General features: G+C 40.5%; 2 protein-coding genes across 2 annotated transcripts; both read left to right on the top strand.

Annotated features, from left to right (window-relative positions):
• Nucleotides 1-11,817: 11,817 nt before the first annotated feature.
• On the top strand, nt 11,818-13,521 carry tac3a (tachykinin precursor 3a). Its single transcript, XM_088368382.1, has 7 exons — nt 11,818-12,028; nt 12,209-12,324; nt 12,392-12,497; nt 12,569-12,598; nt 12,666-12,719; nt 12,856-12,922; nt 13,343-13,521. Exons 2-7 carry the CDS (start codon nt 12,223-12,225, stop codon nt 13,359-13,361), a joined length of 378 nt encoding a protein of 125 aa, XP_088224508.1. The 5' UTR covers nt 11,818-12,028; nt 12,209-12,222; the 3' UTR covers nt 13,362-13,521.
• A 2,610-nt stretch (nt 13,522-16,131) lies between these two features.
• On the top strand, nt 16,132-23,114 carry b4galnt1a (beta-1,4-N-acetyl-galactosaminyltransferase 1a). The gene is made up of 11 exons (XM_088367728.1): nt 16,132-16,323; nt 17,349-17,563; nt 17,632-17,814; nt 18,620-18,726; nt 18,813-18,850; nt 18,922-19,102; nt 19,878-19,973; nt 20,152-20,339; nt 20,409-20,549; nt 20,896-21,133; nt 21,924-23,114. Exons 1-11 carry the CDS (start codon nt 16,189-16,191, stop codon nt 22,133-22,135), a joined length of 1,734 nt encoding a protein of 577 aa, XP_088223854.1. The 5' UTR covers nt 16,132-16,188; the 3' UTR covers nt 22,136-23,114.
• Nucleotides 23,115-23,518: the final 404 nt, after the last annotated feature.

Genomic DNA, 23,518 nt, shown 5'->3' with positions numbered 1-23,518 from the left:
GGGTTTTGTGTGGGGGATTTTTCTGTTGAATTCTGACTGCGGACAGAAACAGACGTTGTGTTGTCCAGTCTGATGAGAGAAAGCTTTCATGCTTTTTTTAATTTTTTTTCTCCAAGCATTCCTGACATTTATCCGGCTTTCAAACAATACGCAATGCGGCCGATAGATGGCAGTACGCTACCGACTGTGCCACTCGTTCTGCGTCTCAGACAAGTTGCATCATTATTTGGAATTATCAAGAAGATTCCACCCCAACGCTCATCCACCCTTTTCAGTGGAAGTCAACTCAAAAAAGATTTCTCCTTAGATGTTTAATATGTTCTCAGCACAGTGATGATTCCTTTTGGCTTTGTGGAAAATCAATTAAGCAGAAAAATCCACCCGATTTCATCTGTCCCTGAAAATGACATCACAGTTGCTTGGGGCTTAAGTAAGGACCGCCCCCTCCCCGCTCCCTCCCTCCCTCCCTGTCAGCTACATTTTTTCATCCACTGACAGTGGGTGACAAAAAAATGTGCAGAAAGCAATCTATCTTTTAATAGCATAATCAAAGAGTGAAGAAGGTGAAATTGGTTTCCTTTTTGAAAGACTAAACTGAGACTTCAGTTGTCACGATGTCACCAAAATTGCAATGTGAGAAGTCTTTGTGCTCTGATGAGTCTCCTTCTGGTGGTGTAAACATCTCAAATCACAAATCAATCTGCTGCTTGAGGCTACTTCCATCGAGATGAGCCATGCAATCCGTTCTTACAAAGCTCAAATCATCTTGAGCTGGCGAGAGAAAATTATTTGGAAAAAAAATTGAGAATATCAAATGAAATCCTGGAGAGGCTTAACTTGGCTTACACAAATTTGTGCTAGCCAACATGCTAATGCGTTCCCCAACTGCTTTCAATCTATGAGCTCCTCAGATCTTGAACTTGAAATAGAAGCGAGCCAATATTTTGTCAACTCTTTTCATTCGCGCGAGCAGCACTTCATCATAAGAGTTGAACATTTAAAAAGCCTCTTCCAAGTGCAATCCATTCAAACATCGGAGCTCAGTTTGCTCTCAAAATAGCGCCCGCCATTTTCTTGACTGCTTGGAAAACATTGATTACATTCGCTTTCGCCGCCGCCGCCGTCGGCGTCATTGCCTGCATCGCACGCAAGGCCAATTGGCCTTGACCACCCACTCCAGCCAGCATGAAGGCCCGTTCACTCACGATTGCACTTCTTCCATCCAGCTGCTGCCATGCCAACAAGTTAAGTGCCCGCCTTCTGTCATCCGGCTCCGCAAACCACTGACACATTTCTTGGATGTGTTCTCAAGGTTTTTCAGAGAAAATCTCAAGTTTTGCCATGCTAAGATCACCAGCTACATATTTTGTGGAACCCTCAACTGGGATGTTTGTTTTCGTTGTGAGAATGGTTGCGACTTAAGTTCCCCAAAGAGACCATCTTATTGTTGCCTTCAGAGCAGCATGTGTCCATCAATATTTAATGAAACATCCGTCCGTCCATTTGTCCGTCCGCCAGACTTGTTCTGTTAGATTGAATTGAACATTGGGCCTTTCAGTCTGTCAATTGCGCGCGTCGTCATTCCGCCCTTTCACAATTTCAAAAGCTATTTTCCTGACCGAATAGCTTTTTCACGACACACTTTGCTACCTTCACATATGACCGACATGGAAGCAAAAGTTGTTTACTCACACGGCGAGGTCACATCGTTGAAAAAGATAGAATTATTCTTAGAATTAGGTTGTGATTAATGAAGAATTAATAAAGAGGTAGAATTAATAAAAAGGTAGAATTATTATATTAGAATTATTCTACATGATAGTCACAGCATTCCAAAATGGAAACTAATAATTTTGCTCCATTAACATTTTACACACAACACGCCAGACAAAAAATTTGAAAAATTATGATGAATTAAAACAATAAAGGAATCAATTTTTTTAAAATTTAACCTTCATTTAAACAGGGAAACAATTAAGAAATATGTTCTTAATTTCACATGTAAATAAATATTCTGAGCCTTTGACATAAAGCTCAAGCTTGAGCCGACCTTCACCATGATCATCATGAGAGGTTCACACAGCTGGATGGGAGTCGACCTTCGGGAACTTCACTTAGTTTGGTGATCATTTGGATCGAAAAGCACCAAGTCAAAGGTAGGCAAGATTGTATTCATTGCAATTGGATGGAGGCCGAAGACCTCCACCGTGTGGGACGTAGCCGTCAATCAAGAGAAAGTCAGATTGTCTCCAAATGGAATCTGAAGAGGTCGCTCGACTATGGTACTTCTCTCTAAGTGGACATCAGCGCCCGGAGAAAACAAAATGTTCCTTGGTGTGCCTCGCTAAACTTTTGTGTGTGAAGACCGTCATAAACGGCAATGCAAGAAGATGATTGTGGGCAATCAGAAAAAGTCATGAATGAATGTTATGCTTTGAGCTCTTCAAACAAGTCCAGACACGGTGAAATAACAACGGTCGGGCTGTGAACATCGAGCAAGCACACCCCAAAAAAAAAAAAAAAAAGTATTTGCAAAGAACATTTGGAAGCCCAGAAGAGAAAGCTAAAGTAGCTTAGCAAGATGACGAAAAGAACATCCAGTGACGACTTTTAAGCACATTTAGAAGTCAGCTAAAGAAAAAAGTAGCTTTGGAAAATTGAATAATTTGTAATCGACTTGCGGTAGCCCAAATATGGGACTGCTACACATTAATGAAGTCAAGTTTGTTTTGGTTTGGCTGAAGGGAATTTGGGTTTGTCTCGTTAATTTGCTTTTGGCGGTGACACCACACGTCAATCGAACTGCTGTCATCTGGGGGCATTGCTAAATATAGCCAGCCGTGTGTCATCTGCAGAACCATGATTGGCATTTGGAAGCATTTGCCCCAAAATGTGAAATGGAAAGTAAAAAACCTGTTTCTTCAGGTGAAAGAACGGGACATCTTGTAACCAGCACAATGCATTATGCAAAGAAAACAGGGAAGAAAAAAAAAGAGAGGCTGATGTTTTAATGGAGTAAGCGCATAAATCGTTCACACTTAAAATTAAAATATACAATATCAACAAAAAAAAGGGAAGTCGGAACTTTCCTGAGAAGGCTTTCCCAAGAAAACTGATTTTCTTTCTTCATTAATCACAACCAAGACTTCAGACTATACTAAAGACAAACTTAACCACTAAAATAAATAAATAAATAATAATAAAAAGAAAAAAATTATAAATAATAATAATAATATCCTTCTAAATATGACCATGCAGATTGCGCACCAACAATATTGTTTGATTATTGATTTTTTTTTTTTTTTTCCAATGCTACGGTTCATTTCCTTTTACAATGTTGTGGCCGTCGGATCCACGACGTCATGGCAACCGTCAGTCCAGTCAGCATGTGTGTTTGTTTTGCATCTATGACCACAACGCACAAAACCATTGTGAATGTATCATGCCTCACTGTCAAGTCAAAATTGCTTCAACTCACAACCACTAATGCCTCCTGGTGTTGCTAAGCACAAAAAAAGATTGCAACAAGCACAAGTGGTGATAGAGCCCAATACGCTGACAGCTAAATGAGATTCAGCCAGCATTTGTTTCATCATGTGTCTTTTTGGGAAGCCTGTTGCTTACTGATGGAGTGCAAGCCAACAGATTGATGACGGTCCGGCGAAGCAAACCAATCCCACACGTCCGAGCAGGTAGGCGCGACCCCCGAGGCCCACAACAGCAGATGAGTAGTGAAATTGAACAGAGCGCTTGCTTTGGGCTCTGATAAATATGCCAACATGAACAAATGATAGGTTTGGACACCTAATCAACCCAACGGCAGAGGAATCTTCGGAGGTGCCGGCGGAACGGGAGGTGGGTCACCAAATAATATTAGCTTGGACACTGCAACTGAACTAGATCAACTCAGAGATTCCAAACGTCGTGATCATCAAGTGTCACTATATTAATGTCGTTTTCCCGCTGCTTTGACTTGCAAGCAAAAATTTCATTTTAGATATGAGCTTCACAACACGCAGCACTTTCAACAATTCTTCCAAAAAGCAGCTTCTTCTCCAATGCAAAGGTAAAGTGTGAAATATAAAATAACTAAATAATACAAATAAAATTAAAATAATAAAATTAAAATAATTGGAAAAAAAGCAACAAAATGTCTTCTCCTTCTCTATAAAGTGTGAAATATAAAATAACAAAATAATAAAAATAAAATAAAAATAATACAATTTAAAAAAAAATAAAAAAATTGAAAATAATTAACAAAAAATCATAATAAAATGACTCAAATTTATGAGATCTAACATATCAACAATAGGTACTGTCAGTTTGCTAAACATGAAACAAAACATGTATCAAAACAAGCACATTTATACATAGCATTGACAGTTGAAGACAAACGGTGGAGCAACACTTGTAAACAGACAATTTAACAGTACTCACAGGCATAGATTATTTTTCCTACACGCAAGACATCAAATAAATATTTCTTACTGCATCTTACTGACAGTTTGTGGTATACACATTCTGCCACATGCACATCAGAAGGGTGTCAATGAATGAATCAACGGTTTAATTCCCAACATTCTATTTCATCATATTCTGAGTGTGTTTCTATGAAACACAATATCATAGAGTGCTGTTTTTTTATACCAAAACACACATTGCAACTGTTGGTTTTTTTTTAGAGGGGGGGCTGTAGCAGATTAATGGCAAGTCCATTCCCTCCATTTCAGTGACAGGCAGGACAAATGATGGCAGAGTGTGCAATTCACCTGCGTTTCCACCTGTTGGCATTCATCCGACCGAATAAGTCACGACTTCCTGCGGCCGTGTCTGTCCGCTGCTTGGAAATGAGGTCCAGATTAGAAAATATACCTCACGGGCGTAAACCCGCTGGAACTTTTTGCCGTGATTGGTCTTCATGTCATCTGATCTACTCCCTATACTGTAAAAGGTTTTTTTCCCATGTGACTTCCTAAACACAGAGTGAGTCACGTGTCTTCTCCAGAAGGTCCCAGAAGGATGGATGCAGCGTGAAGGAAGCCATGCCATCTCTAATTAAATCAAACAAATCACGTCATTGCGTAAGATTCTGTTGTGTGACCCGTCCTCAGATGTCACCGCTTCCTTTTTTCTGAAATATTTGCCGCACTGCAATCAAACATCATCATCACCCTTCGTTATGATTGGTCTTCATCAAAATGGAGCAGTGAAAAGTATAACGCTGTCTTGGACTTTTAAACTCTGCATATCTAGCACAGTCAGGGTCAATTTATGCTTTAAAACCAGTCGGAATCTTTTCATTATTTTTTTATTATTTATTTATTCATTTATTATTTATTTTTTTATTATTATTTTTATTATCTTTTTATTATTTTTACTTAAATATTCATCAATAAAAGAAGTGGAATCATAAATATGAGATTCAAAGCCAATTATTTCAAAACACTAATCAAGTGGTGAGGATTTTACCGGCCGCCCATTGCGTCCAAACATTGATTTATGATAAACAAATGCTTGTAATGAGCAGGACATCATGCTGACAGATAGCCATCTCATTATGGAAGGCATAGCAGGTTGCCAATGAATTATGATGCGTGTCATCAGCAGATAGTCAAGTCTAACCAGTTTATAATGTCTCACAATTGTGTTCCTCCAGCTATCTTATCGTCCTTTATCATCCTTTTCCGCCATGACGTCCAACGGCTGACTCGGACTTGCTTCAGGAGTCGTGTGGAAATAAAGATCAAACCTGTGTGTGTGTATTGTCTATGTCAAGAAAGCTAAAACGCCATGTATAATTTTACACACACTAAGCAATTTGCCTTCTTGCCGAGCATGACAGACGTGGTGCCAGCTGTGTTTGCCGGGACGCCCGACGCTTTGCACGTAAACACTTTAGCGGCCCCGGCCTGCTTGCCTGCCTGTTATGGATGGATGGCACTTGTCATTTACAGACCCGAGCCCAGGGTCATCACTCATCTCAATGTGTGAGTGTGTGCGCCGTGGCACAGGGACTTCCTAAGGCGGTTTATTTTTCTTTGTGTGTGTGCACGTGTTTTTATTATTTATTTTTTTAAATGTCGCCGTAGCGCCACAAAACAGGCCTGTTTTCATACAAGCAAGGAGGGAACAGATTTTTTTTTTTCACAGGACATCATAAATTAATTGCACATTTTAATTAAGTTGATTTTAACACACTTATGTGTCTTTATGGTATAAAAAGTGGCAACATGAAAGGAATATCATTGATAACTGATAAGGGTGCGCAATAATTATTTTCAAAGTTTAGCATCAGTGCTCCTCCTCGTACTCACTGAGTTAAAAAAACAACAACAAAAATTAAAACATGGAATATCAAACATATTTAAGTGAAGCTTGAAACTATGCACACACACAACAAATCACTACATGTTCTACTTTACAAACTGGATTTTACTTTTTGGTAACATTCGTCTTCATTTGATCAGTTTGAAAATGTTTAACCATAACTTTTGTTTACACACAATACAATTTTATGTCGTTACCAAGCATTATTGATCAAATGATAGGAAAAAGACGTTTATATGAAGCCCTGATAGGAAACGCGGCTAGCTGCTACAGGTTAGCGTTATGTGCTAGCCTAGCCGGCTACCATATGCCAACAATATGTAATAGGTTTTGCAGCAGTGTCGTAACGCCTTTGACATCGGTGCGTTCTACGGCAGTGTCGTAACGCCTTTGACATCGATGCGTTCTACGGCAGTGTAACGTGCTCTTGCGCACGCGCACTGGCTCGCCCTTCTCCAAACTGTCTCAAGAATAAACATAGTTTGATAACACGACTCGGATAATCTTACAATGTCTGTTTAAATGTAAGCGCTCAAGAAATACAGTAGATCATCGCAACACAGAAAAAATACGATTTAAAAGGCGTCCTAAATAAAAAAAAATTAAAAATGTCGTTACACCGAGACTGCTGACAAAGAATAACAATGCTAACATTGTAGCGCTGCGGGCTCATTGGGCGATTAAAGGCACAAAGCGTGTCCTACCGTAAACTGGACTCTATGGATGTGTCACAAGCCATCAATTGCCGAGCCTTCAAAGCAGGAAAGCAATAAGTGCTGTCACTTAAATGGAGGTGGGAGGGGAGACACGCCAGGTGAATAATAGCAATTATGGCTTTCTTTGGCTCTTTGGACCACGTGACTGGTGAAAAGGTCGGCGGATAACCACAAGAATTTTGGTGGTCTCACCCTCATCCAAGACGTACCTGCAACCATCCGCACAAAAACCTTGTTAAACACTCAACACGTTTGAACAAAGCACTTTGTTTAGCTCCCTGAGGAAATAACATCAGATCACATGAATATTTTAATTTGCATACCTGGAAAAAAAAAACCTAATTATGGCTTTAAATGTGTGTTCATTCCATCGGGAGGCAACCAAAACGTGATAGAGCCTCGCACTTTGTTGGCCCTAAATTGCAGAATGGTTTTAAACAACACATTTGTTCAAGCAGGCATTACAGGAAGACCTTGATTTTAATGTTGTGGGGGAGGTTTTTGTTCTTGATTTTATTTTTTTTTTCCTTACTTTTGTCTTGGTTTTAATTTTGTGGGGTTTTTTTATGCTACAATGCTGCATTGTCAAATTGTATTTTCTACTCTAAGTAGTTCGCCTACAAATGCTTTTTGAGGGGGGGGCGGATTCCTTGCACTTGCATTAATTTTAATGGGAAAAATGGATTTAAAGCAAGGCAAGGCTTAAAGTTCCCATTGAAAAACTTGACTGGGGTCATTTCAGCAGCAATGATGAGCAGCGGCAGGAAGGCGCCACCTGAGAGCCTGCGTGGGTCGCTTTCATATTCACGTGTTAAGACCTCAATCTTTGCCACTGTCACTCAAATAATGCTAATGAGACCTTGCTCATCACAAAAGATGAAACAGCACCTGAGTATTTTAATCGGAGATGAAGCAGGCGGACGATTCCTATCCCTCCATTCCATTTGTTGGATGATATTGTGGAGAGCATCGCTTTGCTCTTGCACTAACAATATATTGTTATCATTTTTCAATTAAATATAGCCCTCATCTTTTCTTCACTTACCAAATAACGCAAGAGATGAGAAAGCGCTCCCGTACCGGAGCTTTACACCAATTAACAGAACGAGAATGCAAAACACAAAACGTGCCAACGGTAATTGGGCGGCGGTCCAACCGAGCGAAGGATAAAATTAATCTGCAGTGAAGGGAACCATCACATGGTAGCAGAACATAAAACAAATTGAGGTGAGGCATATTTCATCATGTTCAGGCTTGTAGATGAGCCGGAGCTTTTTCCAGCTGATTTCAGTTAAAAAATAGACAACACCCGAGACCGACCGGTCACCAATCGACAAAAATTGAGACAGACCATCTAAATTAGAATTTGAGAAGGTGACACGATGGAATATTGATGGCCCAGTTTTTTTCCGTGGACACACCAATACCTTCTATCTGGCAGCAAGAAACTCAGGAATAAGATTTGTTCTAGCTCAAGTGGCTCAAACGTCACTTATTTCTGGAAGGACAGCAGTAGTGAAATAACAACAGCTGGATTTTTCAGATGACATTACTGTTCATATTTGGATATAGTATATAAAAATGAGAGTAAATATATTTGATCTCAATGGGAAATTTTCAGACATTTTTAAGATATTGTATAAATCGAATCTTCGTATATAAACTGAGCAACTTCATGGGGGGGGGGGGGCTAGAGAGAGAGAGAGAATTAACAAATTAACATTTCGATATGAGCAATGTGTGAGGAGCTGACCAGGAGCATCCTTCAGTCGTTTCCTTGGATGAAGACACAGCAATGTTGGATGGTCTGCGATGCGAGCCCATTAATTCAATTATTGACAAGTGCGTCTTGAGATCTGGTGGGACTTGCTAACCGGCTTATTTTAGTCTTAGCCACAAGCAAGAGCAAACAGCAGGAAGTGTCAAAGGCTGCTTTGCTCCTCACACATCCCTACCCCCCCCCCTTTTTGGACTTGGGAACTCGAAAGATACGCATGCAATGTCGAGCAACTCCAGTGAAAATGGACCATTTTTCACACGTCAACGCGCTCGCACAATGTCCACATCACTCTCGCACACTTTTCCCAGCTTTTTTTTTCTTCTCCATAACACCTCCCTCTCCAACTGTGGCGTCACTTTTGCCCTGTCAACTCCAGGCTGGAACTCACTCCATATTCTCCTTCTCAGGCCACGACAGCGTGACTAAAGCGATGATTGGCATCTCCGTTCAAGAGACGGCGTGACAGTTGTGCGAGCTCTTATCTGCTGCTCGCCTTCAAGGCGCAAAATGGCGTGTACGCTTCCGTGTTTTGACATTGTCCCAGAGCAAACTGCACTCAGCTTTGAGAGGTTTCCTTACACTTACAGTATGTGACGTGTGACATGATGGGCTTCTGTGCAAGACGTGTAAGTTGTTGTGATGTGCGTCATCATTTGGAGGACCGTCAGCGTTGTGAACAGACATTGTAAGGATTTTAAAAAAAAAAAAAAAAAAAAGAGACTTCACTCTGGAAACATAAACCAAAGAGACAAACATATAGCTCACTTTAGTTTGTTTAGCTTAACAACTTGACTTGATTTGACTTGACTTGTTTAGCCCAATGCTAACGGAATGCAAGACACCAAAGATGGTGATGCAAACGGTGGCGCAACACATGTAGACTGGCAACATACCAATACATACATTTATTCTTTATCCTCTGTGAGCAATACTTGCATGTATTCTAGAGCCACATTCCAGAAGGATCAACACAATGTCTATTGACTTGAAGGAAAAAATGTGCCAAAACCATGTTTAATTGTTACTTTTTTTTAAATTGCATCACTACTGTATACTTTGATATAGTAGAATAATATCAAGTTTCTTGTAAAAATAAAAAATGATATTATATTATATTATATTATATTATATTATATTATATTATATTATATTATATTATATTATATTTGCATCACTACAGTATACTTTGATATAGTACAATAATATCAGGTTTCTTGTAAAAAATAATTTAAAAAGCACAATATAAACATTTTGTTGAGTTTTTAGGGAGTCTGGAACAAATGAACAGCATTTGCATTTATTTTAGTGGGGGAAAAATGATTTAAAAAGGCGCCACTGCATATGAATGTGATCAGAGGTGTGCACAGGTTCTCTTTGTGACCTACAAAATGCCCCAGTGGTATCCCTGCAATTACTTTTCAAAAGGTTTTTTTCCCAGCACATGTGACATTGAAGTGTGTTTGAAAAGGGGAAAAGGCAGTGTGACACAAGCTGCGTGCTACCACGTCCTTATTTCTATTCATCGGGCGCAGCATGTCAGAAGCTTTGTCTGCCGCCCTCTGTTCTCTTTACTGCCAATTGCCGTGAGCCCACCTGCTGTTACCGGTCAGGGCGTGGAGATCCTGCTGACCTTTCGGAATGATCCAGTCACCTCTGACAAGAACTCAGGGCTTCGATGTCCGTGGGGCTCCGTGATCTGAGCCATTTGAGTAAAGGCACGTTGAGGGAAAACAGCCTCCGGCTTGAGCTCCTTCTGCTCGGATTAGCAGGGCTGACAAAAAACACACATCAATAATGTAAAGGCACAATTAATGACTTCCCCACTTGTGTCAGATCTGCCAGAAGCAGCCCCGCCCCTGCGCCGCTGCCGTCCCCCTTGTTACAAAACATGGCGACGGTGGCTAACCTTTGGTGGTTTGACACTTTGTTGTTTGGGATTAGAAGCGCGAAAAGGCAAAAGCAGCTGTTGCGGATCCTGCCGGCTGCTTTGTAAACTGGGATTTGATGAAATATTCATATTGCTTTGCATTTAGAGCAGGCCCAACACAGGAGTAATTGCTTGTGTAATTGCACGATAAATGATGGATTTACTGCTAGCATGAAATGGAAACGTTTGAAGCTCCTACATGGAGCGCAAATGGCTCAATGTGATTTACATAACGAGTGAGCCAAGCCTGAACAACACCCAAGATCATCACCGGTTTTCCTAGGCCTAAATTCACCTCAGATGGACTGATGCAAGTCCACATTTCAAATTATTGTTGGAAATTACATCATGCGGGACAGATTTGAAAACGTGTTGTTCTCATACCATCCATCCATCCATTATCTGACACCTCAATCTCAGTTATTCAGAGGTTTGAGAAAACACCTACAAGAATTCACTCCAAGCTTTGTTGACATTGTCGAAAAGAGCTGCAGTACTGCCGCAGTTTATGTTTGTTTGTTATTATTATATTAGCTGTATATTTGGAAATTAGCTGTTTTAGAATTACCCACAAAATATTTATTTATTTATTTATTTATTTATTTATTTATTTATTTATTTATTTATTTATTTATTTTTGTATCCTGTCTACAGAATTTTTAAAAAAATGGAGAAAAATTTGTTCTGTGTTTTTATTGACGTTTGACACAACATCCCAATTGATTGGGGTTCCTATTTGGTTTTGTGAGTTGCGGGCAAGTCCGCTCCGAGCGCAGCTGCTGCGTGACCCATCTTGTCGTCGCATTCATCACCATCTCGCACAGTGTCAAGCAGAGGCAGCTGCTATCTTTGTAATGACTTCCTAAAAAGATTAACATCTTGACAGTGACCATGTCAACCAGCGCCAGCATCGGCTAACTCAGTCAGATCCAAGACAAGAAAATGGACTTTTGCTTTTTTTTTCTTTTTTTCTCCATGAGTGTCATGTTCTTGTGCCTTAATTATCCTTCCACAAATGTGTGTGGGCTTTATGACGCGCTCTGTGTTTACGCGTGCGTGTGTGACAGGGGGTGGGGAGAACCCATCACTGAGCAGGCGACGAACCTTTTCAGCCCAGCATGATATAAGAGGCTCCAGTCCACCTACCTACGTTCCACTTGCTGATTGGCCTTACGCAGATATCCAGCGTTTATTTATTGCCACAAAGTGGAGACTCACCACATTTATCGGAGCAGCTCTCTCTGCACTCGGCACTCGGGCACCTTCTACAAACAACAGGTAAGAAAATAATCTCGGATGATATGAAATTATTACAATGACAAAAAACCACGCAATTTTGCGTTGGGTATGTTCGTGCGTATTTACGCACGCAATGCGCGCCAAATTGGTTGCTGGATTAAAGAAGACTGAAATCGCCATTAGGCAGAAAAAAAAAACGCTCATCGTGATATTTTGCAGGTGTAGCTGTGAAAATGAGGAGACGCTTTTTACTCGTGTTTCTGCTCCTCCTTGTCAAACTTCGATGCAGTCAATCCAGATGCGAGGATCCCGAGTCACGCAAGTTAACTTCACTTGTAAGTTTTGATGATTTTTTTGCCGACATTTTCCATGGATTCATTTGTTTTGTTTTTTTCCTTACAGCGGGAAAGTCTGGGTTTGAATATCCCCAAACGGAACCCGATGAAGAGGTTCAGCGATTTGGATTATGACAGTTTTGTGGGATTGATGGGTAGAAGAGACGCTGACGGTGAGTTGAAAATACACGCGCACAAACACACACAAATTAATTAATACATTTCTTTGCAATATTTGTTTCAGATACAAACGTTGTGCAACAACCACAAAAAAGTAAGTTTACTTTGTTTTAAAAAAAATATATATTAAATGGTTAATGTGTAACTTTGACTCTTTTCAGGGGAAATGCATGACATCTTTGTTGGTTTAATGGGAAGAAGAAATTCTGAGACCGGTGGGTATGACTTTAATTAATAACCAATCAATCATATTAGGTATAGACTTGCTCAGTCCAATACGATCAATAAGAGGAAAAAAATGCAATCGAGTTGTGCCCAATGTCGTTCTGATATTTATATTTTTTTATCCAGACAGTGGTCCCTGGAGGACAGCAGATCCTGAGAGGAGAGGAATCTTTGTCAACAAGTGTAGGCTGAGGTGAGACACTTTCTCTTTTAATGGGCCCACACATTGGCCGAAGCTTTGCACCGTCCATCCATCCATCCATCCATCCATCCATCCATCCATCCATCCATCCATCCATCCATCCATCCATCCATCCATCCATCCATCCATCCATCCATCCATTCATCCATTCATCCATCCATCCATCCATCCATCCATCCATCCATCCATCCATCCATCCATCCATCCATCCATCCATGCAGCTGTCTGTTTTCTGTGGGGTGAGCAAGACCTGGACTGGTCCAACCATCAAGCTTCTGCTCTCAAGCTTGTGTGCAAATAACAAAAACATACCTGACTTGACTATTTGAGAGCCTTATGCAAATAAAAGTTTGAAATATGAAAGTAGAAATAAATTGGCATCTTAAAAGTGCCTGGTGTGTTTTGCTGCAGGTTTCTTCAGGGGCTGTAATAGAAGACACCAAAAAAAAACATCCACACAATGAAGGAGTCGCCTGATGGAGACAACTGAGGACTCGCATTCCAAACCTTCCAAACCAATGAAAAGACAACGTACAATTGTCTTTATTACTGCGTTCAAAGTTCGAAATAAACGTACTTTTTTATAAACACATTCTTTTACTGTGATGATGAATGCTCAATAAGCAACTTACCATTGCTCTCGTAGCTCAATGAGAAAGATTCATTGATGATTTTTATGTATGTATGAAATTTGGGGCTTTTATACACATATTGTTCTGCTAGAAAGCCAAAACAGAACAAAAGAGTTGAGGGCCACTGAAAATGGTTTGTGCTGAATCCCACCGAACACGAATTTCAGTGTAAGTGCTTCGTCCTGAAAATAGCCCATACTCACTTGTGAGGGGGTGCACACTTATAAAACTGTTGTTGTTGAGATCACCTTTTCACATTTAGAGCTGCTTATGCTTATAAAATACGCAAACAAAAGACTTTTTTTTTTTTTACAAATAGTAATATAGTTGTCTACAATGACTGGCAGGCAGTGGGCAAACAAAAGTTTATCTTTCTGTTCGGTGAAGCACTTGAATATGTAAACCGCTACGTTAGCTTCTTCAGCTAGCCATAGGCGTGCTAATTGCTAGGAACAATTCGTTTGTGTTTCACTTGAAGTTCATAAGGCTTCTGTATGTAAATTCATGAACAAAAGCAAGCAAATTTTTTTTTTTTTTTACAAATAGTTGTCTACAATGACGGCAAACAAAAGTTCATCTTTTTGTTCAATGAAGCACTGAGTGAATATGTAAACCGCTGTTAGCTTCTTCAGCTAGCCATATGCATGCTAATAGCAACAATGCGTTTGTGTTTCACTCGAAGTCCGTAATTATAAAGTACAGCTTCTGTTTTTAAATTCATGAACTCACAGTTTGACAACAAAAGCCAATTTGTGTCATTCGTCGGGTTTGTCAGGATAAATAAACAGGCCATTCAACGGCTGATGGGATCTGTAATTGATTTGCCTCATAGGAATTGCAAATGTATTTAATTGCATCGTGAACAGTAAATTGAGCAATTATCCTTTTGTTGACGAGGCAGCGTATCTACTGCAATCATCTACTTTCAATTCAAATCGTCTCAATTTCAACATCCACGGGTCAGGTGCAGCATTTGAATGCATCTGATGCTCTCGTGTTGCAAATTTTAGATATTGTAGCACACGTTCAGCTTTCCCAATGAACCAATAAATGGCTTCCCATTTCACACAGATGGACATGAATGAGTTGAAAGAGTCTTCAACCGCCAATATGTTGACACTCCAAACAGAGTGTTAATATGACCTATGTCATGCCACATCCAATATCAGCTCTTCGTGAAACTACCTCAAGATAGTCTATTATCTTCCACAAGTGGATTGTTTGGATGAATTTATTTCAAAAGCCCGCAGATTTGTCGGTTTTTATTTTGAACTTGGCTACGCCTACCCTAAAGCTGTTCAGAAACACATTTTGGAAATCTAAGTTGAGCGCATGAACATACAGCAATTTTTTAAAATGTTTAAAATCTAATCATAAATGCGAGTAAATTTGTGAATGAGTGTCCTGAACTGTAAAATATATGTGTATATATATATATAAAAAATAAATAAAGTTTAAAAAATCAGTCGGAGCGCAGAAGCTGAAGCGGGAGAGAGCATTGACCTGATGTTGGAACATTTTTGACCACAAGATGTCGCACTCCCCTCACAAACTAAATCAAATGTGCGTCAAATGATTATTTCTACGGACTTTTACATCTAAATTCAAAACGTACAACTATTTATTTTATGAAATGAGGAGATTCGGTCTATTGTTTCACAATATAGAGACACTTGCACGTCATGTCAATACTAAACTAGAACACAACGTAGCATGCCTGTTTTTTTTCTCTCCAAAAGAGCATGGCAGCTTGGGAGGGAAATTCCACAAAAGAATTGACTCCGCCTGCAAGTCACCATGCAGCAGTTGCAGATGCGGTGGTTTTCCTCTTCCTGTCCTGGGAGAAATCATGCTCACATCTGCTGAGACCAAGGTTATTTATGTTCCCGAGAAAGTGAAGGCCAAGGTGCTTGTTTTTCTTCTCTTCCTTTTTTTTTGTCTTTCTTTTTTTTTATTTTGTTTTCTTGCATGGCAAGGCCTTTATCTCAATCGACAGTTGGAAGTCACCATGTATGATTGTTAATAATTTGCTGTAAATTAATTGTTTTAACCAGCAAATATGTTTGAATGGAAAGTATAGGTTTGCATTCAGCTGCAACATGTCACAACAAGGCAGACCACTTGTCAAACACGGCTGACACGTTGAAACAGAAACCTCAACCGCAAACGAGCTATTTGTTCATTGTCAAGAGTTGAAATATTATCTTTCCGTTTGGGGTAGATTCAGGGACGTGGTCAGAAATCAGTGACACAACAACTCACTGGCCATAGGGACGCACGCACATAATCATCATCTTATTAATTCATGGTTTATTTGGCTTTTTAATAATTCTAAATAATGCATCTGATCTTAAAATAAAAATGGAAAAACTGGGAATATCAAGGGTTAGGGCTCCCAATTTTGAAAGGAAAACAATTATTCAAAATGGCCTAGAGTTTTTAATCACTCTTAAAATTTCTTCAGTTTTTGTATTTTTCTTTACGTGCTGAATGCACGCGTGCACCAGAGAGTCGCAGTCATTCAAAAGAAACACACATCGGAACATACTTGGAACGCACCCGAGCTCAGGGCTGCGCGCGCCGTTGTGAGATGGACAACCGACCAGCACGGACTTTAATTTGTTGATGTCACTCGGCGGTGACGTTCGAGCCCCACCCACGACCAAGGCATGCAACTTCCCAATGCGCACGCACTCGGATCACACAAGACCGGACCGATCACAAGACCGGACCGAGTCATCCAGCTGCTGCCCGCGCACGGTAAGCCTGCCTGCCTGCCTGCCTGCCTGCCTTTTTGTTGAGTAAGTTTTCTTAGGTGGTTATTTGTGCCAGAGATTTCAAATCCGAGCATGTTTTCCTCATATGGCAATCCATTATCTGTTGGCTAACTGCGAGCGAGTGAAGTGAATTAATTACAAAAAGATCCATTCCAATAAATGCAAGGAATGTGAGGAAAATGAAACAACGCTAGAGGAGCTCAAAAAATAAAAGTACAAGTTTGTGCAATTCTTGACATTGCACACACACACACGCGCGCGCGTCATCAGGATCATGGCCAAAATTCTGTTCTGTGTCGGAAAAGTCATCTTTAGTCAAGAGGATATTTTCATGCAAGAATATATATAGGGGGCACTGTCTTTGCAAAATATAATTAAGAGTTACAATTACAAACTAATGATATAAAGCAGAATACAAATTATTCCTAAAGTGGAATAAGTCGGCTTCTGATTTAAAGATCTTCAATTGAGCAATGTGCCAGCCAATCTTGGCATGGCGTCCACAATGTTTTTCAAATGGCTGCCGGCAATTGTGTATTGCTTGAATGGGAAACCCGATTGGCCAATTGCTGAGTCCAGTAGCAAACGTCTAGCCATGTAAATTCATATTACTTTGTCAGTTTTGTAAGTGTGTGAGTTTTTGTAGACTCGTTTTTTTATTTGGATTGACACGAGACAATAACTCCAGTAGATGCATGTTTGCTTTAACAAACGTTGACTCCATTAATTTCTTTGTGTTGTCGTCAGATGGTATCATGTTTGGCTTCCTCTCATATAGCACGCCACAAAACCTGAATTTGATTTGAGGTTAATCAGATGCACTTGGAATGGCGGATGTGTGTGTGGGGGGGTGGGGGCGTGGTACTGTATTGCCAACAATGAACAAACACCATCCAAGGGAAGTCAGCAAGGGAAATTACAATCACTTCTCAAATTCACTCTCAAAGTTGCGAAATATAGTCATATAGAGAGTCACGATCAACGTCATTATTATAATCTGGTTCGCAGATGCGCGTCTTGTCTCGCAAGTGGCTAGGCGTGCTTGCGATCGGCTCGTTCCTGCTGCTGCTGGTGCTGTTCAACGTGCCGAACCCGAGCGGCTCGGGAGTTGACCTGCGGCCGGGCAGGACCAATGAAGCGGAGACGGCCATCAGGGAGCACGTTCGAGACCTCTTCGATGACTACCATGATATTTCCTATCGTATCAAAGAGGAGGTCGCGTGGTAAGTTTCTTTTTGTTTCGCATCAACCGACGCTGCTCGTCACACTTTTCGCTTTTTCCCCGATTCAGTCGCTTGGCAAGAAATGCGTGCGTCTGCGTGGCTGACAAGGAGACTTTTCGGCTGCCTTTCTCCAACCTGCTCTTCCCACGCGTAAAGGCCCACCAGCTGGACGTGAAGTTTTTACAATCCCATCCCGACCCCGAAGACGTGAAGCATCAGCGAGCTCGAGAATACAGCCGCGTTCAAATCAGGTAAATTCCTCACATGCCGAGTCAACGGCATCAGAAGATTTTCACCTTGAATAACCTCTTACTGTAAATTCGTGAGATATTTTCCGGACTATAAGTCGCATTTTTTTTTCAGAGTTTGGTCGGGGGTGGACTTATACTCAGGAGCGACTTATCGTTGAATTTAATGATTTGGTGTGACGCGGATGGTTCGATAAACTTGTTGGCAAGTTTTTCATGCTATAGTTATTTGAATAACTCTTAATATGTTACGTCAGCCACATTCTCAGTTTCTTGTTTATGTAACGTTAGCATAGCCTAGCGTTCAGTCTGTTGTTGCCTATTCATGTCTGTTCTTGGTGTTGGATTATCAAATAAATTTCCCCCAAAAATGAGTCTTATACTCCGGTTCAACTTATATATGTCTTTTTTTTTTTTTGCATTACACATTTTATGGCTGGTGCGACTTGTACTCCGAGTGATTTATAGGAAAATATGATATAATAAATGATCAATTCTTAGCAGACACTTAATATTTGCAATATGCAAAGTGGAAGTAGGTTTCGATTGAAGCCAATCTTCATTTTGTGGTCAAAGTTGCACCTCGTAGTGCTTGCATCAAATGCTCAACAATGTTGCAGGAAAGAGGAAATGGTGCAACAACCTTTTGCTCAATCAAAAGGCATCCAAAATTTGAGCTGCCAATGATTGGACAATTATTGTCACACGATTGAACTGTTTTGTCAAGTTCTCCACTGTCGAGTCCTGTTGGGGTTGATTGGCCATTTTTTTTTTTTGGTGACTAAGCCACAGTGGTGTGTGTATGAAGGTCGTCCAGTCCCGCAGACGTGCTGATCGTAAATAAAGCCAACAGTCCTCTTCAGTTTCCCTCCCAGGGCGTTGCAGTGCGACCTCTCAACACCATCATCATACCAGGTAACGGCGGCGTGCAAAGCTACGTTAGCTTTAGCCGCTTGCAGATGATGAGCAGCATATCTTCCTTTTATTGTTTTTTTCTTTAGGTTTGGGTCTTTTTGAAGAAGCAGCGTCAAACCACACGGTAAGTTGAGCAAGTCTGCATCACTAAAAAAATATTTATATTAATTTTTTTCTTATGAAATGGCACCGCAGGTATATTTAACCGCCACACTGGGGACTTTCGATGTGGCGGCTACAGTGGAGAGGGTCTCGGTGGCAGGAGGAGGAACGGCGCGCTTGATGCTCTCCAGTGCTTTTCTGCCAGCCCTCAACAGGCAATTGCAGTTTGTCACCTACACCAACACCATCTTCCATCCCAAGACAGCAGACACAGGTGCAACAAACAAAGCGTGCTGATTTGACTCTCATTTACATCGTTTGTATTTGCGCTGCCCGACGGAAGATACTAGACAACAAAACTGTGACTCAAAGAGGCCTTGATCAACTCAACTCATAGATCATTCATAGTTAATGATCAAACTTTGAACACACCCGCTCTCGTAGAAACGTATCAGGAAGGCAATAAAAGGACTTTGTCCCCCTCTTCAAATTGACAGATACTCGCTCGCATTTTGAAGCAGTTCTCCAAACGTCAGGCATTTGCTAGAAAGCAAAAAGTCAGTTAAAGAACAGCGGAAGTTCATCTGAAGCACTTTAAATGGTGAATTCTAAAAAGATGAGGGTGTGCACACTTATGCAACCTCAGTCTTGCCTTTTTTTTTTTTTGCTTTTCTCTTTGTAATAAGGTTTCAGTACAGGTTAAAATCCACATTAATGATGGAAAAGCTATGTAAATTTTTTTTTTTTTTTTTTTTTTTAGTGGGTTGGTTGATTGGCATGTTTGTCGAGTTTCACTTTCCAAAGCATTTCTGCCAGACTTTATACATCGAGAAGTTGATACGAGCTTGTACTCGCTTCTGCACGCCCGCCCTGGGCTGCTGATGTCAGATAAGAACAGAACTGCATCTGCAGGCGCAGGCACACGCCTCCACTCAAACCGCACACCCTTTGCAAACAGTCCGGCGCAACGGAGCCTTTTGTCCTTTCAAGAGTGACAATTGTCTCAAATGGAATCGCAGCGTTCATTGCATTTGTGTTTTTCTCCACAGTTCAGTTTGCAACTGAAAGTCACAACTCATTTTTCACCATCAAAATTGGCCACCCCGCCACCCCGAGACTTTACAAGTCTGGCTATCATCCAAAAGGTTGGTGAGCATTTATATTTTTTTATGTTTGTATTTTTTATGTTTATATTTATTTTTATGTATATATTTATTTTCTTATTATTTTTGACAGCGGCTATTTTTTTAGGTTTATATTTTATAGTATTTATTTTTTTACAATTCCGAATTGCGATGATTTTTTTTGCGTTTTTTTTCTAAGAGAGCAACATCAGCGAGCTGGTTACCATTGTGACAAAGACCTTTCTACGTTACGACAAACTGAAAGATCTCATCGACAGCATACGGCAATTTTATCCATCCGTACCCATCGTGGTGGCAGATGATAACGAGCACCCGCAGCAAGTGACCGGAGCTCACGTCCAGCAATTCATTATGCCCTTCGGGAAGGTCAATCTCAATTTCAAGCAAGCGTCGGCGTGTGTCGGGATCAATCAACATTCCCAGTTTGATCTTCAGGGTTGGTTTGCTGGACGAAATTTGGCCGTGTCTCAAGTGACCACCAAATACGTGCTCTGGGTGGATGATGATTTCATCTTCAAAGCCGACACCAACTTGGAGAAGATGGTGGACGTTCTCGAGAGGACCAGTCTGGATCTGGTAAGAGAAAGATCTTGTCCAACATCTGTTTGGGAAGTGTGCAGTGCTATTTTTTTTTAAGTTCCTTGTCCCAGTTTTGAAGAACCCGACACGCTTGCTTCACACAGCAGACCGAGACTTCACTTGTTTGTAGTCCTGGTGACAAACAAAAATTTTTATGTTTCCTAAAGCGAAAGAATGTTGTGGAGCCGTGATAACTGGCTGCCTTTGTTGTGACTTCCTGCAGTCGCTGCACATGAGCGACATGTTGACGAATGAAACGATGCTATTGTCTCTTCTCATGACCTCTGCGTGGCCTTGATGGATGTCAGAAAACATATCTACTTGATTGTTTTCCATGCTGCAGGTCGGCGGAGCGGTTCGAGAAGCAACCGGCTGGACGTCCACATTCCGTCACACCATTTCAGTGGAAGCGGGCGGAGACGACGGCGACTGCATCCACATCCGGCAAGGCTACTATCATGCCGTCGAGGGCTTTCCTAACTGCGTGGTCACCGACGCTGTCATCAACTTCTTCATGGGGAGAACTGACAAAGTGCAGCAGGTGGGCTTCAACCCACGGCTGGCTCGGCGAGGCCATTTAGGTGAGTAGCATGCTGTGGAACCGCATCCATCATTCCAAACCTTCAAATGAACGGAAAGGCCAGAAACGGTCCCTTCCTTTTTGTCCCTTTCCTTGTCAGTGGTCTCTCGTTAGTCCCGCCCCTTGTGTCGTCCAATCAGCTCGCTCAGCCACTCGTGTCTTATCCAAGTGTTTCTCCTTGTCACTTTGTATTTATTTATTTCTGTTTCTGCTTCTCTTGTCTGCTCTACACTTTGTGCTGGTCCTCCCCTCGTCACATCCAGGTCTGTTTTTGCATCTTTGTTGTTTGGAATTCTGTTTTATCTAGTTTCCCCATGTTCATTAGTGCTTTGTTTGCGCTGTCATTTAAAGACAGGATGTGCTATGTGTTCGTTTTTCAGTACATAATGTGGCATTTCCTTTTTGTGTTTGGTTTGACCGCAAACTTGATTTTCACATTTTTGCTCACAAGACAAATGTTGATTTCACTGGTTTTGAGTTTTAGTCTTTGTTTGGAGAAAACTATCAATATAACAAAACATATCTGTGATTAATATATATTAAATATAATATTAACATATCTGTTAATAATATTAATATATTATTAATATATATTAATATCAATATTAATATTAATATAATTAATTATTAATATATTAATAATAATAATATGCATGTTAGTTGACGTTTGCTTATTTTCATAATTCATTATGATGGTATTTTTTTTGTGGCAATGACCAAATTGCTTTATGATTGAAAAATCAGGGGAGAAAGAACATTAATCACAAGGCAAATGTTTTATATCTCCTCAGAGTTCTTCATTGACGGCTTGGGTTCTCTCCATGTCGGCTCATGCAGTGATGTGATCGTAAACCACGCGTCAAAGATCAAATTGCCGTGGAGCGGAACCGAATCGGAAAAGGCCTATGAAAAATTTCGCTACTCCAAGAGCGATGATGAAAATTACATTCATGATGAAAACTTTTACTTCTCAAACAGGTTCAAATGCATGACCAGGCAATAATGAAACATGCCAATAGCAATGGGAAGTGAATTTAGGATTTTATTTTCATCCCTGCCAAATGGCGTTGGAATTTTGAAGTGAAAAAAATCTCAGGTTAATATCAGCGCAAAGCTCATGTCCTAATTATCCTTTGAAACTGTGAATTCATGTGCGTTTGCCAAATTTGCCAAAAGGCACGTTTGTGCTTTGTTTGCTGACCGCCGGATGGTCTTGTCATGCGGAACTACTGGCTATAGTGCCACCTTGTGGTTAATGTTAGGAGCACATGCGCTTCCGACGAGTGGGGGTCCCAAAAGGCAAAAACAAATCTGTTCTTTTCCGGCATTAGTTTGCATGAATTTAACGATCATTTCAAATGGTAGCATTGTAACCATCCAAGCAGTTTTTCAAAGTCGAACTCAAGACCGACTGCCGAGTGCAGCAACCTCTTTGATAACCTCAAGGACAATCGCAATAAAGCTGCCTTTGATTTACAAATATGACCCACAGATGCACAAACATGAAATGTTTTGTTAGCTTTAATGCATAATATATGCAAGTTTGTCAAACTGACATTGTTTTATCGCTTTGGAACAAACAATGTGCCTTACTGGTCACATTTTGTGGTGACCCCAAAAAAAACTACATTTTGGGGTTTTATGTCAGCCTTTTGAATGTTTATTTATATTCAGACATGTGGTCTATGACGGATTTTGCTGCAATCAGATCATTTACAGAGAAATTTGAATTACTCTGTATATCTGTATTGTGTACACTGTTCAGTTGGAGAGTCCAGAGATAAAAGGGAAGTGATTGAATTTTTTATAATTATGTGTAACATGTTTCATCCTTACATTATGATCGAAGGTATTCCTTAAAGAATAACAATGTGAAATATTGACTACCTCATGACTTTTTCCTTTTTTACATGAAAATTGAGTGTATTAAAAATGAAAGTACTTTCCCTCCACTGCATCAGTAAACATTTTTACAAGTTCAACCTGTTGTGCACTTGAGACAATGAGATTTAACGAGCAACTCAGATTGCCGAGATGATTTCCTCATGATGGAATGTAACTTTACTGATACTCAAGCTCCAAATATTTGAAACCTGTCTTCAACTGCCAAGAGCAGGATGGCATCACTTTCACTTCTGGTACCACTGTGGCACTTTGAGCGTCAGTTCGTTTCCAAGTTGCTTTTCTGCCTGATGACGTTTTACTACATTCCATTCAGGTGACTTCTAGGGTAGCTGTCATGCTTCAAGGAACTCGGAGAGCACTTAAAGTAAACGTCCTGTGAATGTGGGGACGTAGATTTAAAAAAATAAAAATAATAATGGACTCGCTGGACCGGTCCGTTTTGTTACGTTGTTTTTAAAGAGTTCCAATTGTAATTTGAATT

Source organism: Syngnathus floridae, chromosome 2 (assembly GCF_059516105.1).
Source record: "Syngnathus floridae isolate MCC-2025c chromosome 2, RoL_Sflo_1.0, whole genome shotgun sequence".
Taxonomy (NCBI): domain Eukaryota; kingdom Metazoa; phylum Chordata; class Actinopteri; order Syngnathiformes; family Syngnathidae; genus Syngnathus; species Syngnathus floridae.
This window is presented reverse-complemented; position numbering and strand designations above follow the sequence as displayed.

Coding starts and splice junctions, on each gene's coding strand:
- tac3a (XM_088368382.1), top strand. CDS start 12,223: ATGAGGAGACGCTTTTTACTCGTGTTTCTGCTCCTCCTTGTCAAACTT. Junction 12,325..12,391: donor CACGCAAGTTAACTTCACTT/GTAAGTTTTGAT, acceptor TTTTCCTTACAG/CGGGAAAGTCTGGGTTTGAA. Junction 12,498..12,568: donor GGGTAGAAGAGACGCTGACG/GTGAGTTGAAAA, acceptor TATTTGTTTCAG/ATACAAACGTTGTGCAACAA.
- b4galnt1a (XM_088367728.1), top strand. CDS start 16,189: ATGTCACTCGGCGGTGACGTTCGAGCCCCACCCACGACCAAGGCATGC. Junction 20,550..20,895: donor AGAGGACCAGTCTGGATCTG/GTAAGAGAAAGA, acceptor TCCATGCTGCAG/GTCGGCGGAGCGGTTCGAGA. Junction 21,134..21,923: donor GGCTCGGCGAGGCCATTTAG/GTGAGTAGCATG, acceptor ATATCTCCTCAG/AGTTCTTCATTGACGGCTTG.